The sequence below is a fragment of the Oryctolagus cuniculus genome, chromosome 9 (assembly GCF_964237555.1).
Source record: "Oryctolagus cuniculus chromosome 9, mOryCun1.1, whole genome shotgun sequence".
NCBI lineage: Eukaryota > Metazoa > Chordata > Mammalia > Lagomorpha > Leporidae > Oryctolagus > Oryctolagus cuniculus.
Window position 1 is genome coordinate 98,045,040 of NC_091440.1, and position 14,973 is coordinate 98,060,012.

A 14,973-nucleotide genomic window follows, 5' to 3' on the forward strand; every position below is an offset into this window, starting at 1 on the left:
AATGAGTGGCTGCAGGCACGGCGCTGTGAGCCCAGCACGGAGCAAGTGCTTGGCTGCCCCGGCTGCTGTTACTGCCAGGGGACCTCAGTACTGCTCTGAGCTAGCCCCGCCCTCGGGTTTCCGTCCCGCCCACCACGTGCCATGCACACTGCGGGTGGTGCAGGTGGAAGTGCCTGCTCTGGCCCTCAATTCACCATCTGTGAGATGGAAAGGAAGACCCTATCTTGCTGGGCTTTCTAGACTCCCACAGAAGGCAGGACTGTCCCAGAGAACTTTGCTCTGCTGGGGAGAAGTCCCCTGGAGGGCTGACGGCCTCCCCATGCCGCCACCACCACCACCATCTCCTCCACCTCCCCTCGGCTCTGCCTGAGGGCTGTCTCACCGTGCACACAGCCGGGGTGAAGAAGAGCCAGCAGTACTTGATGAGGGGCCACGGCCGGTATCCAATCATGTCCTCGATGTTGTCGTAGAAGCGCCTGGCTCCTACCGCGGAGGAGAGGAGGCGGGGAGGGGGGGACACCTTTAGCACCCGAAGCACGAGCATGGAGGCCACACGGACGAGGGCGGCAGGGGCACAGAAGGCGCCGTGGTTTTCCGTCCTGCTTGCTGTGGGGACAGGAACCCTGCCTGCCATCCTCAGGCACAAACGGAGGGCAGAACTGGGTTGAGTGGCAGCAGTGGCTTCCTGACCAAGGGGGTGAGAAGGTGAACAGGCCTGGGTAGGACAGGGCCCCCCTGAAACGCACGGGCGCGGCTCTCACCACGAGGTGGGCACAGCGACCCCTGCAAGGCCCTTCTCCTGGGAGGCATTGAAAGCCAAGGCTGGGCTGGGGTCAGAATCAGGAGCCAGGAACCCAGTTCCTGTCTGAGTGGCAGGGACCTGACACCTGGCGCCCCCACTGCTGCCTCCCAGGGTCTGCCTTAGCAGGGTGCTAGGGCTGAAGGACCACCCAAGGAGTCTTGGGGTTTGGGGGGGGTGAGATTTCATCCACGGGCCCAGAGACGCAGGCGAGTGGTGGGGTTGGGACCCTGGGGGACAAGTCACTCACCGTAAACCCAAGCCACACAGAAGGACTCAAAGATCGCCACAAAGAGCAGGCACATGCCGCTGGCTGCGTAGTAGTCAAACAGCTGGAAGACGTACATGCCGCCCTGCCGGGAAGGAGGCAGCGACTTTCAGTGACTGTGTCTGGGGAGGCCCACCTCGCCCTGCCCCCACCCCCAGCCTCACACTGCGGGGACACGGGGCGTGGTTGGAGACACATAGGAAAGGAGAATTTAGCGTGTGAGCCCCAGAGCAGCAGGCAGCTGCACCACAGGTGGCTGTTTTTGCGCAATGCAGATGGCCGTGCAACCTTCCCGAGAACACTGAGCGGGTACCCAGAGCCGTCGGTGGTGTGAGGAGCGCACTCTCAGGGCTGTCTTGGGGTTCAGCCAGTGACGCGCTCTGCACCCCCTTCCTCCTCTTCAGAGATGCCATCCATGCGCCAAGAAGCTTCCGGGGGTGACCCCAATGCGCGCCTTCCCAATCACCCCTTAGCGCAAAGTACCCAGAGGAAGGCGGCCGGCTCCCCGAGGCCGGAGGAGGCGCTTGCCTACTTTCCCCTTGCTGCGCAGGGGCCCTGCGCCCCCACCCCCTGCCCCCTGCCCCTCACCTCTGTGAGCATCACCAGGCCCACCAGGAAGGAGGCAACAGACACGGCCAGGATGAGGAACTCCCTGCGGTTTTTCTTGCGGAACAGGCCGGGGTACATGTCCACCAGCGCCGTCACCAGGCTTTCTACACACACAAACTGGATGAGAGGGGAGAGAATTGGAGGGAAAGAGAGCTCCCAAAACAAGCCCTGGCCACCAGCCCTGGCTTCCTGCTCTGGCAGGCTCCCCCGTCCCCAGCGCTGCCACCTTTGCAGCTTCAGGATCTCCCCCCGGGGGCCCTGCAAGGGCTCCCACCTCTGACATTGGCCTGGGGCCCTGGGAAATCAAGGCCAACCTCAGGTGCTCTGCTCTGCCTCCCCCAGCCCACACCCAGCCACTCGGCCACTTCTCGGTACCTGGCTATCCAGTCCCAGGAGAACGACCATGAAGAAGAAGCAGCAGGCCCAGAGAGGGGAGAAGGGCAGCATCACCACCGCCCGCGGGTAGGCGATGAAAGCCAGGCCAGGCCCTGCAGCAGGGAGCAGAGGAACACAGCCAGTGCCTGGCCAGCTCCCGGCCGGCGGTGACCCTGCGCTTCCCAGAGTGAGGCGGTGGGAGAGCAGACCCTGGGGGAAACTTCACCCCAAAGTTCCCATCCTCATCCTGAAGGAGCCCCCCCCCAAACCTCTACCTGCTCCTCAGATTCCCAAGCCACCACCTGCTGTGTCCTTAGTGGCAAGAACAGAGGCTGGAGACGACATGGACAGAAGACTCCGCACGGTGAGGCGCTGTGGATCCCCAAGCCGGAGGACTCAAACTCAGGGTGAACCCAGGGGTGGCCAGCACCCAGTTCAAAACAAGAGGAAGTGGCCAGGCCTGGTGGAGCTGCAGCTCTTGTGCCCCAGCCGAGGGCGGTGACTTGGTTGTGTTTATGAGGCAGAGGGGTTCAAAGACAAGACGTCCCTGGGCACATCTGGCTGGGGCCTGCGGCCAACTGCTCTGCACCTGTCCCCCTCCAAGGAGTGAACTGGCGTGCGTCTCGGAACACAGCAGACACACACCCCGCCAAGCGCATGGTTGTTCCTCTCGGCCAACTCAAGTGGCAGCAACAACTTGCCGAGCCAGAGCCTGGCTGGGTCCCCAGGAAATTTCCTCCGAAAAATAAAGAGCATCCCTGTGGCCCTGGAGACTCCTAGACTTCTTCAGGCCCAGGGTGGGGTGAGGGTGGGGAGGCTGGGACTAGAATTAGTACCCGTATCTGCACCACGGGACAAGCAAAAACCATTCGTGCTGCGTTTGGCAGTTGCCAGGTGCTTAATAAAGCAGAAATGAGGCAAGTGTTGGGCACAGCAGTCGAGACGCCGCCTGGGATGCCCACGTCCTGTATCAGAGTGCCTGGCTGTGAGCGCTGGCTCTGCTTTCTGATTCCAGGTTCCTGCTAATGTGCACCCTGAGAGGAAGCAGGTGGTGACCTGGGTCCTCACCACCTGTACGGAAGATCCAGCTCCCGGCTTCAGCCTGGGCCAGCCCTAGCTGTTGGGGAGTGAACCATTTGAAGGAAGATCCTTGCTGTTTGTCTGTCGGTCTCTGTCTCCCCACCTCCCTCCCCCTGTCTCTCTCTGCTTTCAAATAAACAAATAAATTTTTAAATGAAGATATTATCCTTTCTAATTAAAAAAAAAAGTTGCTCAGTCCTTGGCATTGTGGGTAATAGGTGTGGATGCATAGATAAAAAATGATCTTGCTACAGTAAAAGTGTGTGGTCCACAAGAATGGGGGACAGTAGGGGTCATCTGACAGCTCAACCATATGGGGAACCAGTCTCTGAACTGATTTAAAAGCAACAACATTGAGGCTGGCGCTCTGCAATGCCAGCTTCCTACAGGGGCACCAGTTCGAGTCCCAGCTGTTCCACTTCCCATCCAGCTCCCTGCTAATGCATCTGGGAAAGCAGCAGAAGATGGCCCAATTCTTTGGGTCCCTGCACCCATGTGGGAGACTGGGATGAAGCTCCTGGCTTCAGCCTGACCCAGGTCCAGCCACTGGGGTCATTTGGGGAGTGAACCATCTAATGGAAGATGTCTCTCTTTCCCCTTCTGCCTCTAGCTGTCTTTCAGTAATTCTGCCTTTCAAATAAATAAGATAAATTTTTAAAATAAATAAAGAAAAATAAAAGCAACATCGCTGCCTGGTAGGAAGGCAGTCACTAAGGGAGGGGGATCTCTACTTGCCCCTGACACTGATCTCCAAGATACACTTTAAAGTGAACAAAATAAGGCAGGGGCAGATTACATAAAGTAACAACAAAGTAGCTAGTATGGGGGCCAGCACTGTGGCACCACAGGTTAAGTCACTGTCATCCCATATAGGAGCAAGTTTGAGTCTCGGCTACTCCACTTCTAATCCAGCTCCCTGCTAATGCACCTGGGAAAGCAGCAGAGGATGGCCCAAGTGCTTGGGCCCCTGCCACCCATGTGGGAGACCCTGAGGAAGCTCCTGGCTCCTGGCTTTTGCCTGGCCCAGCCCCGGCCATTGCAGCCATCTGGAAAGTGAACCAGAAGATGGAAGACCTCTCTGTCTCTCCCTCTCTCCCTCTCTCTGTAATTCTGATCCATAAATAAATAAAATAAATATTTTTTAAAAGTAGCTAGTATGTTATCATTGGATTTTAAGAAGGAGGTAAGAGTGTTATGTGTGAATGTATGAATGTGTATGGGTGTATGTAAGCCTAAACTATTTCCAGAAGAGTAAACATGAAGTTGACAACACTGGTTGCCTCCAGAGTAAGGAACTAGAGGCCAGCGATGGGAGATAGCTGTTCACTAGTACCCAGGTCCTCCTTGAAGCTGTTTAAACCCTCCAGCAGCGGGCACCTGGTACACACTTAAAACACCTCTTGGGATACCCACCTCCCATATCCAAGTGTCTGGGTTTGAGCCCCAGCTCCACTCCCTCTTCCAGCTTCCTGCTAATGCACACTCTGGGAGATAGCAGGTGATGACCTGCGGGCTTGGATCACTGCCACCCACATGGGAAACCTGGGCTGAGTTCCCAGCTCGCTTCCCAGGGAGGCATTTGGGGAGTAAACCAGCAGATGGGAGTGTGTGTGTGTGTGTCTCTCTCTCCCCCTCCCTCCCTCCCTCCCTCCCTCTCAAGTCAATAAACCCTTCCCCAATTCTAACCAGCAGGTGTTCACTGCAAAGTGACCACAGCTCACCTAGAGTGCAGGTGCCAATGGCCACGCCCCCAGATCCTGACTGCCAAATGCTCAGAGCAGGCTCAGGCCCCGCTGCCCTGCCCCGCTACTCACCTGACTCGGCCACCTCGGAAATGGGCACCCCCTGTTCCTGGGACATGAAGCCCAGGATGGAGAAGATGGCAAAGCCGGCCACGAAGCTGGTGCCGCTGTTGAGGAGGCAGAGGGCCAGGCAGTCTCTGTGGGGCGGGGCAGGGGAGGGTGCAGTCAGGAGGCTGCCATACCCATCAGGGCCCCAAGAACCCTGGGGACGACGGAGGGGCAGTCCCTGGCAGAATCCAGAGGCCTGTTCCAGGCGCAGACTGCTCCACCAGCCTGGACCCCCGCGGGCTCAGCTGTGAAATGCAGCGAGGTGGTCCCATAAGGCGCAAAGGGAGTGAAGCACTCATCTCAATATCACACGCGGCCTCCCCTCCCTGCCACATTGCGGCCACACAGCTGCCCCGTGTGACATGTTTGCAGGCTGGAGGAGGGGATACAGACATAGATCCCTGCAAACGAGAGGGAATTCTGAGGCCCTAAATTCCAGCGTGAAACGTATGATCGGATTTTTTTTTTTCAGCCATAGTGCTGAAATTGACTTAAATTCCCTGAGCATGAACCAGGTAGGCAGGAGGAGACAACAGGAGAGGACATGCAGTGAGGGAATAGCAGATAGGAGGCTTCTGAGGGGGCTTCCACGATAGGTTAAAACCCCGACTGCAGCGCCCCCTGCAGGGCTTCAGGTCTCAGTTCCATTCCTGACTCCAGCTTCCCGCGAATGCAGACCCTGGGAGGAAGTGCCCATGGCTCAAGTAGTTGGGTTTCTGCCACCCACGTGAGAGATCTGGATGGAGTGCCCAGATCCTGGCTTCAGCCCAGCTCGGCCCAGACAGCTGCAGGCATGGAGTGAACCAGCAGATGGGGGTGCTGTGTGTGTGTGTGTGTGTGTGTATCTTCCTACCTCTCAAATAAATAAATACAAATTTTAAAACGTGCTTGTGGGGCATGGAATTAAAAGATACACTCACTGAAGTGGAAGAAGTTTTTCATAGGATACATTTTCCACAATCTTTATAGGAAGCCGCCTGGTAGGCAGGGGCTTCAACCTTTTATGCACCAAAGTAAATGTATCTTTCATCTGACTTTCCACCTCCTGTGCGGGAGGTGAGTTGGGATTGGGTGAGTCTGCATGCTTGCGGGGACACCGCGATCAAGCAGGATGGACCTCGGCTGCCCTGTGTGACGTTTCTGCTGATTGCTCAGGCCTGCCTGCCTGGTGCCCCTGAGCCCACTGACCTCCCCGTTAGCCAGACTAATCAAGAAATCCACGCCTCCCTGGCCAAGCCTCACTACGGCCTCCGGGCTGACCAGGACCCTCGTACCCTTCCGGAAGCGGGGCCCCCGCCCCTGCTGCAGGTGGCTCCTGGTAGCCCTGGGATTTTGGAGACTGGGAGGAGGCACAGATCCTGCGGCTGCTGCCCCCTGCACCTCAACCCTGGTCTGGCATGGCTGGAGAGACAGGAGAGAGACAGGTGTGTGACTCGGGCCCACGGCCGCCACTCACCGGTAGCAGTTGTTGTGGTACTTGTTGTAGCTGCCCAGGGCCGTCAGGCAGCCCAGACAGATGGCGAAGGAGAAGAAGATCTGGGTGCCCGCGTCCATCCACACCTAGGAAGGGAAGAAGCAGGAAGCCTGAAGTCCCAGGGTGCCAGGCCCTCTGGGCCTCCGGGGGAGGGCGTAGGTGGGGATAAACCTGTTCCGAGCCAATGCAGCCACCCCCGGGGGAACCCTGTGTGCTCTGCTCCCTGGGCTCCTGCCTGCAGTTTCTTGGTCACCACCAGGATAGCAACAGGCATTCAGCGGCCAGAGAAGATGAAAAGTCCCGTGCTGCAGAGGTATGCGTGGGGCCCCAGGACAAAGCCAGGTCTGGGGTCCAGCTGTGGACGGAGGGAATGTGGCCCTGGGCTCTGTCCCATCTCTCCTCTCACGGGCCTCCACGGCAGTGTGGCCAGTGACGAGGGAATCCAGACTCAGCATCCGCAGACAGCTGAGCCCTTAACTCCAAGGCCGTCACATCTCAGAACCTTCGGGAAAACAGGGAGTCGTGCACAGCTCACAGGGAGCCAAGGGGTGAACAGAAATACAGCTGGAAAGGCTTTGTACTCCTTGGGGGGAAAATAACTTCTGGCTAAACACAGGGCATGGCTGTTCCCATTATTATCTCAGCTGGCTGCCCCAGCCTGCGCGTGCTGTGATTTCGATTGAACAGCTAGAATAACACCCCAAAGAGGACGGCCATAGAGCATCCAGACCTGCAGGTGGCGGGCCCTGGGGCTGCAGGCCCTCCCCAGCCACTCCTGCCTCCGGCTATGGACACAGGCACTGCCCAGCAGGCGTTCCCGCTCCTCACAGAAAGGGCGCTGGACCACCCCACCTCAATGCCCCCATTCTCCCCTCACTTCCTGTGTCCAACATCAGGCCTGCGACTCCCACACACACCAAAGCCTTGGCTTCTTTCTGGGCAAAGCTCTTCGGTCACCATGGCCATCACCCAGAGCCCCAACCCCTGGCTCCATCTTGTCACACTCACCCCATCACAGTGCCCACTGTCCACGGCATCACAGGGTCCCAGGGACCCCCTGGCAGGCTGACCACCTCAGAATCACACTGATGCCCCTGCCCCCAGTCGAGACACCGAAGGAGGGCCAGGGACTGCCCCTTTCCCGGACTCCCAGGTGAGGCCATGCTCAGAGCCAGCTGCGGGATTACTCCCTCCAGCACCTGGGAAGGGGCATCAGGGATTCCACAGGGGTCTCCTCCTCTTCTCACACTTCCACTTCCGCGGGAACGTGGACAGGGCAGGGGGACACCTTGGGAGAGAGGAGCCGGCCCCAGCCCTGGCCCTGTGTGGTTCACGTGCCAGGCAGGAGCGGAGAGGCACAGAGGAGAGTGGGGAGGGGCCAAAGTGAAGCAGGGAGGAGGGAAACTAGGAAAGACAGGAGAAGGCAGGCAGGAGACGTGAGGCAGGTGCTTGCAGACCCCCAGGCTGCAGGGACGCCTTGGCCAGCCCCTGCCCCGCTCCCAGGTATCTCAAGCCCTTTCCCACAGCCCCGGGGGAACGGTCCTTTGCCGTGAAGGTTACCGTGTTCCCTGCCCTTCCTGCTTCTCTTCACTAAAAGCTTTGCCCAGGGTGGGAGCTGGCTGGATGGGGAGGGGGGGGAGGGCCTCAGCACACGCTCAGGATGCGACCCCAGAGCCTTGAGATCGAAGCCTGGGACTCACTCCCCATACAAGATGTGCACAGGCGCCACTAGTCGCCAAGGCCACTCCCGAGCGCCCTCACAGGTGGGCAGGCGCTCCGGCCTTTGCTGGTGATGCGTTCTGTTCCGTGAACTTGTGCATGCAGAGTCAGAGGCAGCGTGACTTGGTTGCCCACTGGGCCGGTGGGGGGCAGCCCCAGAGGGAGCTGGGAGGAGGGGGTGATGGGAATAGAGAGGAGCTCCGCAGGAGGGCTGAGTTCAGAGCCTCCGCCCAGAGCCCCCATGCCGGGAGCTTGGCAAGCCCAGCTCTCGGCACAGCTGCAGCCTGGCAGGCCTGCCGGGCCAGCGGGAGGGGATGGAATGGGGTCAGAAGGCCGAGCGGAGCGTGCTGTCCTGTTCCCCGCCTCAGGCGACCACCCCCTGCCCATTCCAGGAGCCCTGGCTTCTCAACAAACCTCTGATGTGTCTTTGGCTGGGGCAGAGGACTGACCAAGAGGAAAAGCAAGTGCAAAAGGCACTGACTAAGTGCAGGTAAACAGAGGCATCGGTGGGGCCAGAGGAAGCCCCCCGGGAGGTCCAGGAAAGCAAGCCCCAGCACCGGGAAGACCGACCTCACTATTTTAGGGAAAAGTACCCCGAAGCTGATCTGGGCGCAAATCCTCACTCCAGTCACGCATGAGTCCTTTCACCTCTGGCCCCCTGCCCCCGCCCTGTTCTCAGTAGGAAATGGGTATCATGACAAATAATACAAAGTATGTGAAATGCCTACCACATGAGTAAATGCTAGTTCCCTCTCTAGTTCCTGGAATATTCAAAAGCAGCCCTCCAAACACGCAAGCAGGGGTGAGAATTGCGGCACAGTGGCTACGCCTCTGCTTGGGAACCCTGCGCCCCATATCAGAGTGCCTGGTTTGACTCTTGGCTACGCCGCTTCCAACCCAGCCTCCTGCTAACGCACATCCCGGGAGGTAGCAGAGGACGGCTCCAGTGCCTGAGTCTTTCCCACCCAGGTGGGAGAGCCTGATTCAGTCCCACAATCCCGGCTTTGGCCTGGCCTGGCCTAACTCTGGTTGTCACAAGCATACGGGGAGTGAACCAACAGGTAGAAAATTCTCTCTCCGTGTCACTTGTTCTTCAAATAAAATGACAGTAAATAAACAATTTTTTAAACTCTCAATTAATTCATGAACTTTGGAAAATACCTATCACGGAGACTAAGACAGCAGACTTAGAGATGACTTGGGATGAAAGCTGAGCTCCACCACGTGCTGGCTCTGTGTTCTAGGCAGTGCCTGCCTGCCTGCCTTCCTCCCTTCCTCCCTCCCTTTCTTCCTCCCTTCCTACCTTTCTACGTGAAAGGCAGAGCAGCAGAGTGAAAAATGAAACAGAGAGAGAGCGAGCTCCCATCTGCTGGCCCACATCCCAGATACCCCCAACAACCAGGACTGGGCCAGGCCTAAGCCAGAAACTCATTCTGGGTCCCCATGCAGGTGGCAGGGACCCAGCCACTAGAGCCATCACTTGCTGCCTCCATTAGCAGGAAGTTGGATGGGAAACAGAGGAGCCGGGACTCGAGCCGGAACTCTGATATGGGATATGGGCGTCCTAAACAGCAGCTTCACCACTGCCCCACAGCGCCAGCCCTGTGAGCAAATTTCTTAAGTCTTGTCTGCTTCCATTCCTCCCTAGCCACCCACTAGCTCACTGGGTCAGGCCCTCAGTGCTGTGCCTGGCAAGTGACAAGCACATGAACACATGAAGAGGGGTCAGCTTTTGCAGCTGTTTGTGGTTGCTGTTATTTTTTTTTTAATTCAGCTTTCTGTGCTACTGGGGCATCATCGCAGACGTAAGGTGTTACACCAAACTGTACGCATGCATTAGCCTTCTGAGCCTTGCTTAACCCCGGGACTGCAAAGGCTCAGCTCAGGCTCTCTGGACAGTCTCCTCCCAATCCCGCTACCCTTATCTATCTGCCAAAGTTCAATACAAACAGAGGGAGGTCGAGGGGAAGAGGCGAGTGGCCTGCTCCAAGCACACACTGTTCAGTGGCACTCCGTGGCCCCAGAGGTCATGCCCAGCGAGAGAGAGGCAAACCTGGGAGCACAGGACAGGCAAGGACTGGCCCAGCACCTGGCCAGCCAGGCAGAAGAAGAGAAGGGAACAAGACACAGGCACTGCATTCCCATGGCCTGGCTCCCAGCTCCCAGCCCTGGTGCTTGGCAGAGGGAAAGTCTTGGGTTTTCGCAATGGTTAGCAGGCGTTTTGCAGCTCTCAAGCACCTGGCAAATGCCAGTTGGAATGATCGCGCTTCCCAGGGAGAGCCAGCTAGATCCAATGAGGGCTATGGCAGGGTGTTCCACCGCGCGGGTGCCTCTCTGTCTCCCGGCAACAAAGGCCACGCTTCAGTGGGGGCCTGCAGCTCAGGACCGAGTCTGGCTGTCGCAACACCTCCCTCCCTGCAGCCTTGAAGCACTTGGACACCAGGAGCAGCCTGCACAGTCTGCAGTTGGCCAGGGTTGAGGGGTGACACCCTGGGGTGCAGATGAAAAGAGCCCCCATCTCCTGCAGTCACTCACACACGGCCTGATCAGTCGTCAGAGCTGAGAGAACCTGGCTGCTCTTCACACGGCTGCACCTGGCACCGGCCCAGCACGGAGCAGATGCTCAACAAGTTTTGCAGAAGGAACAAACTGTGAGAGCGACTAACAGGAGCCAACAGGGGCCTTGCCTTTCGGAGGGATCGTAAAACATTTGTGGGACTTTTCACGACTCCAGCCTGGCTCCACAGGAAATTCTTCCCTGAAAATAGAAGCTAGCACATCATTAAGCTCTCTGGCCTCAATTTCCCTGTCTGTGAACAGGGCAGTCACCCGCCTGCTGCCTAGGATCTGCGGGAATGATGCATGCACACCTCCTACCGAGGCCGAGAGGAGCTTCAGAAAGTTCTCAGAAAACGTCTAGCAGGAAAAATACTCCATGGATTGTATGTGTGTGTGTGTGTGTGTGTGTGCGCGTGCGTGTGGTGCGCGCGCGTGCCAAAATAAACTTATCTTCTAATTCCATTTCCCACAAACTGTTTGGAGTGATCTCATAAGCAGCCACCAGTTGTTAACCACACAAAGCCACAGTGGGTTCTGGAAACCCCAGGCCTCCCTCCTTTTTCTCTTTCCCGGCCCGTGTTGTCTCCCTGCCCAAGTGCACCCCTGCCCCTGGGCCCTGTCTGACCTCTGCCATGGATGGCAAGGGCTCCCTTTGGGGTGGGGGATCCCAGCTACAACGCTTCACCCGGCCCTCAACGCCTCCCCTCCAATCTGTTGCCCCCATCTTCTGCTTTGTGCCCACCTCTCTGCTTCCCAGTACACTGAAGGGCTTGGGATTCGCAAAGCCACCTTGGCCTGCCACCCACATGCTGCATGAGTTGGGGCCACAATTTGCTCCTTTGTGCAACAAGAAGACTGTGGGAGACAACCCTGGGGTTCACGCAGCACCCACGGCTCTGGCTCTATGGCTGGATTCCAAACCCCGAGCACAGCCCTGGTGCCCAGTGTGGAAATGAGGCCGGAGCCACTGGGGTCTCCAGGACATCCAAGACAGGTGGAGGGGAGGACACCCGGAAGATGGCTAAGAAACACCCGGCACCGGACTCTAGGCGGAGGTTCCTGAGTGGAGCCCCGGCAGTCCCAGTGGAAGAAAGCTTTGGCTGGGGGACTTGGGATCAGCTCAGCTCGTGGATCACCCCAAACCCTGTTTCAGGACAGCACTGCCTCATGGTTAACCTGACTCCTGGGCCCCCGAGGGAACCCCGGCACTGGGTGCCCAGCCCTTCCCCTGGCATCCCATCATGCTTGCAGAGACTGTGCACTCCGTGTAAGTTTGGAAAGCCACTGAGTGCCTCTGCCTTGGGAACCGTCCACCCTTCAGTCTCCCTGGTGCCCTCTTGTCCACCCAGGGCACAGCCAGCACTACACGTCCCACCCAGGGGCCACCCAGGATGGCACTTCAGGGGCCGTGGTGGGAGCTGCCCAAGAGGAGAAAATAGGAGACCTGTCAGCACCAGGCCTGGCTCCGCAAACCCCTCCAAGCCCAGCAGCTCCGCCCTCCTGCCGGCCACAAGGAAGCTGGCAGCAGAGGACCAGGGAGGGGGTGGGGGTGGGGGTGGGGGGTGGGCCTGGACAGCTGACGGGAAACCCAACACCAGCCCAGCTGGCACAGGGGCTGGGGAAGCGGGCACAGAGGGCCGCAGAGGGTGTCAGGTGGAGGGGCAAAAAGAGAAGGCGGCTGATAGGAGACGAGAAGACGCCAAGATGAGCAAATTAGGTGGCTGGAGAGGAAAGGGGCTTAGTGACAGGCGTTCAGCCCCCAGGGAACATTCCACGGGCCCCCGGGGCTCCCTGGCAGCCACGAACCAAGGAGTGACACTCAGGACCCCAGGACATCTTATGAACCACAGGCAGTGGCTGACAGGTGTCTGGCAAAGGCAGGGGCACTCCGCCACCCTAGGGGATGCTCCAGGGTCAGGCCAAGAGCAGGAATCCCCAGCAGAGCAGAGGGGAGGCCTGCGGGCCCATGCACCTCCATAGCCACCCAAGGACCCCCGTCCATGACTAAGTCTTACCTGGGGATCCCACAGGCGAGTGAGGTTTGGGTACAGGTAAAACTGAATTCCTTGGGCCGCTCCAGGCAGCGTCACCCCGCGAATTAGCAGGACCACCAGCATGAGGTATGGGAACGTGGCTGTGAAGTACACCACCTGGCAAGAGTAGGTGGGAGACAAGGAGCCCGTGCGTTAGGAAGCAGCAGCCCGGGGAGGCCACCGTGGGGGCGAGGGGCTGAGGCGGGAGCTGCCACCCCCCGGGAAAGGCAAGGGCGTCCCTCTCCTGGCTCTGTCGCTCCGCTCCGTCTCCCCTGTGCTTTGAGCCACAGCCTCCTCTCTTCCTCCCCTGGTGCACATGCAGTAACTCTTGTGTTGAGTGACCACATGAACTTGGGCATCCTCCCAGCAAGAGTGCCTGGAGTGATGGCACGGGCCGTCAGGTAGGAAGAGATCTCAGCACAGGGTCCCTTCCCCACTCAGCTGATGAGTCTGGCTCCACCTATCAGCCTGACGGGGACAGGAAGTGTCCCCTGAACCCTCGCATTGGCCGAGTACCCCTTTGAGAAGAACAGTCTTCACGGATTCTTTTTCCAAAGAATCATTGCGTGAAATAGGAAGCCATGAATGGTACTCAGGGCAGCATGTCCACAGGTGTGGTTGACTGCGAGATCAGGTTTCTTGCAAGGGCGCTTCCTGTTTCTCTCTCTCTCCCTCCCCCCTTTCACCTCCCTAAACACCAGCAGGACATGGGAGCCCCGCCAAGTCTCTCCTGGTCATTCCCTTGTGGAGGCCACCCAGGACCTGGCTCCTTGACTCCTGCATAACTTAGTGGTCCTGAGTGGTTAGAGACTTGATCAATCCTAGTATCTGGAAGGCCGGCCCAGTGACAGGTCATTGAGGGAGTACCCTTGGAAGGCAGTTGGTTATAAAAGCCTGAGAACCAGGCCCAGCCACTTCCTGGCTCAACGTGTGATGCCCACCCTCCACCTTCCCATCTACCCCCTCACTGGAAGTCCCCCCCCCAGGTGGCTACCAATTTTGGACTGTGAGCCACCAAAGCTGTGAGCCACAGTCAACCTCCTTCCTTCATAAGTAGCTTCTCCCGGGCATTGCCTACAGCGATGAAAGGCTGACTAACCCATTAGGGGAGTCCTGAGTGCCAGCCCCCTGTGAGGGCAGTGCTCTCCACACACACCTTGCCCGTGGACTTGACGCCCTTCCAGATGCAGAAGTAACAGATGACCCAGGCGAGCAGGAGGCACAGGACCAGCTCCCAGCGCAGGGCGCCCAGGTGCTGGATGCCATCTGAGATCTTCAGGACCCTCCTCCTGGGGAGAGAAGGGCCGAGCGTGGCTCCACTCTGTCTTTCAGCCTCTGTGTGAGAACCCACGGAGCCTCAGGCCGCAGGGCCAGGCCTCCAGGCTCTTGTCCAAAGGCTGGTCCACCCTTTTCACTAGAGCCCACGAGGCTCTCCTTTGCCCAAAGATGCAGGTAGATGTAAAGGATGGCAAATATAAACTGTCGCCTGGCAAGTTTGCTGTGAGCACGCACTTCACCCAGGGAAGGTGGTGCAAACGTGTGCTTTCACAGCCATGGTTTCAGGATGCTTTGCTATCAGGAACTGTGCCCTGGGCGAGTCGGTACTAGGGGAAGAGGAGGGTGGGTGGGAGAGTGGCTGCCCCTGCACCTGCACCGCCCGCCATGGGGGCAGGGACGTGGGTGAGGAAAGGGCAGAAAGAGAAGAATTGCAAAATTCCCCTCTCTGAAACCAGGCCAGCATTCAATGCAGGCGCAAGAGGAAGGAGCCACGCCGGTGACAGTTCCAGCAAAGCAGGAGATGGCCACTCCGCCCTCGCTGCATAGCAGGAGGGGCCACTGCGCACAGCCTGCCCCCTGCCCTCCGAGGTCAAGGGGGGAGGGGCCTCACTTACTCCCAGAACTCGATGACGGGGGAGGTGGCGTTCTCAGACGTGACGTTCAGGGAGCCATTTGTCTTCTGGAACTCCACGCAGTGCTCTACCCGGGGACCCAGGGCAGGGAGAAAGAGGAAGGGCATCAGGCCACATTGCAAGGCTAGAGAGCGTGGGTGGGGGTTTTAGGAGAATGGGAGGAAGGGGGTCTGGAAGGAGCCAAGGCTGAAGCTGTCTGCACAAAGCACCCTGGCAGACAGAGGGACTCAGCGCTCCCCGCCCCCCCGCCCACGCACGCACACACACACACACACACACACACACACCCCACACGGG

At 58.6% G+C, this 14,973-nt stretch overlaps 1 protein-coding gene across 5 annotated transcripts in view; it reads right to left on the bottom strand.

Moving 5' to 3' along the window:
• SLC6A13 (solute carrier family 6 member 13) overlaps positions 1–14,973 on the bottom strand; it is a 44,482-nt gene that overhangs the window by 2,302 nt on the left and 27,207 nt on the right. For all 5 annotated transcript variants that reach the window (XM_051850103.2, XM_051850100.2, XM_002712785.5 and 2 more), the window contains 9 exons: positions 14,659–14,743; positions 13,923–14,055; positions 12,749–12,883; positions 6,438–6,541; positions 4,946–5,070; positions 2,052–2,164; positions 1,656–1,793; positions 1,050–1,152; positions 383–483 (listed from right to left, as the gene is read on the bottom strand). In XM_051850103.2, the coding sequence (XP_051706063.1) occupies positions 383–483; positions 1,050–1,152; positions 1,656–1,793; positions 2,052–2,164; positions 4,946–5,070; positions 6,438–6,541; positions 12,749–12,883; positions 13,923–14,055; positions 14,659–14,743 (1,037 nt within the window). The remainder of the gene's footprint in view (positions 1–382; positions 484–1,049; positions 1,153–1,655; positions 1,794–2,051; positions 2,165–4,945; positions 5,071–6,437; positions 6,542–12,748; positions 12,884–13,922; positions 14,056–14,658; positions 14,744–14,973) is intronic.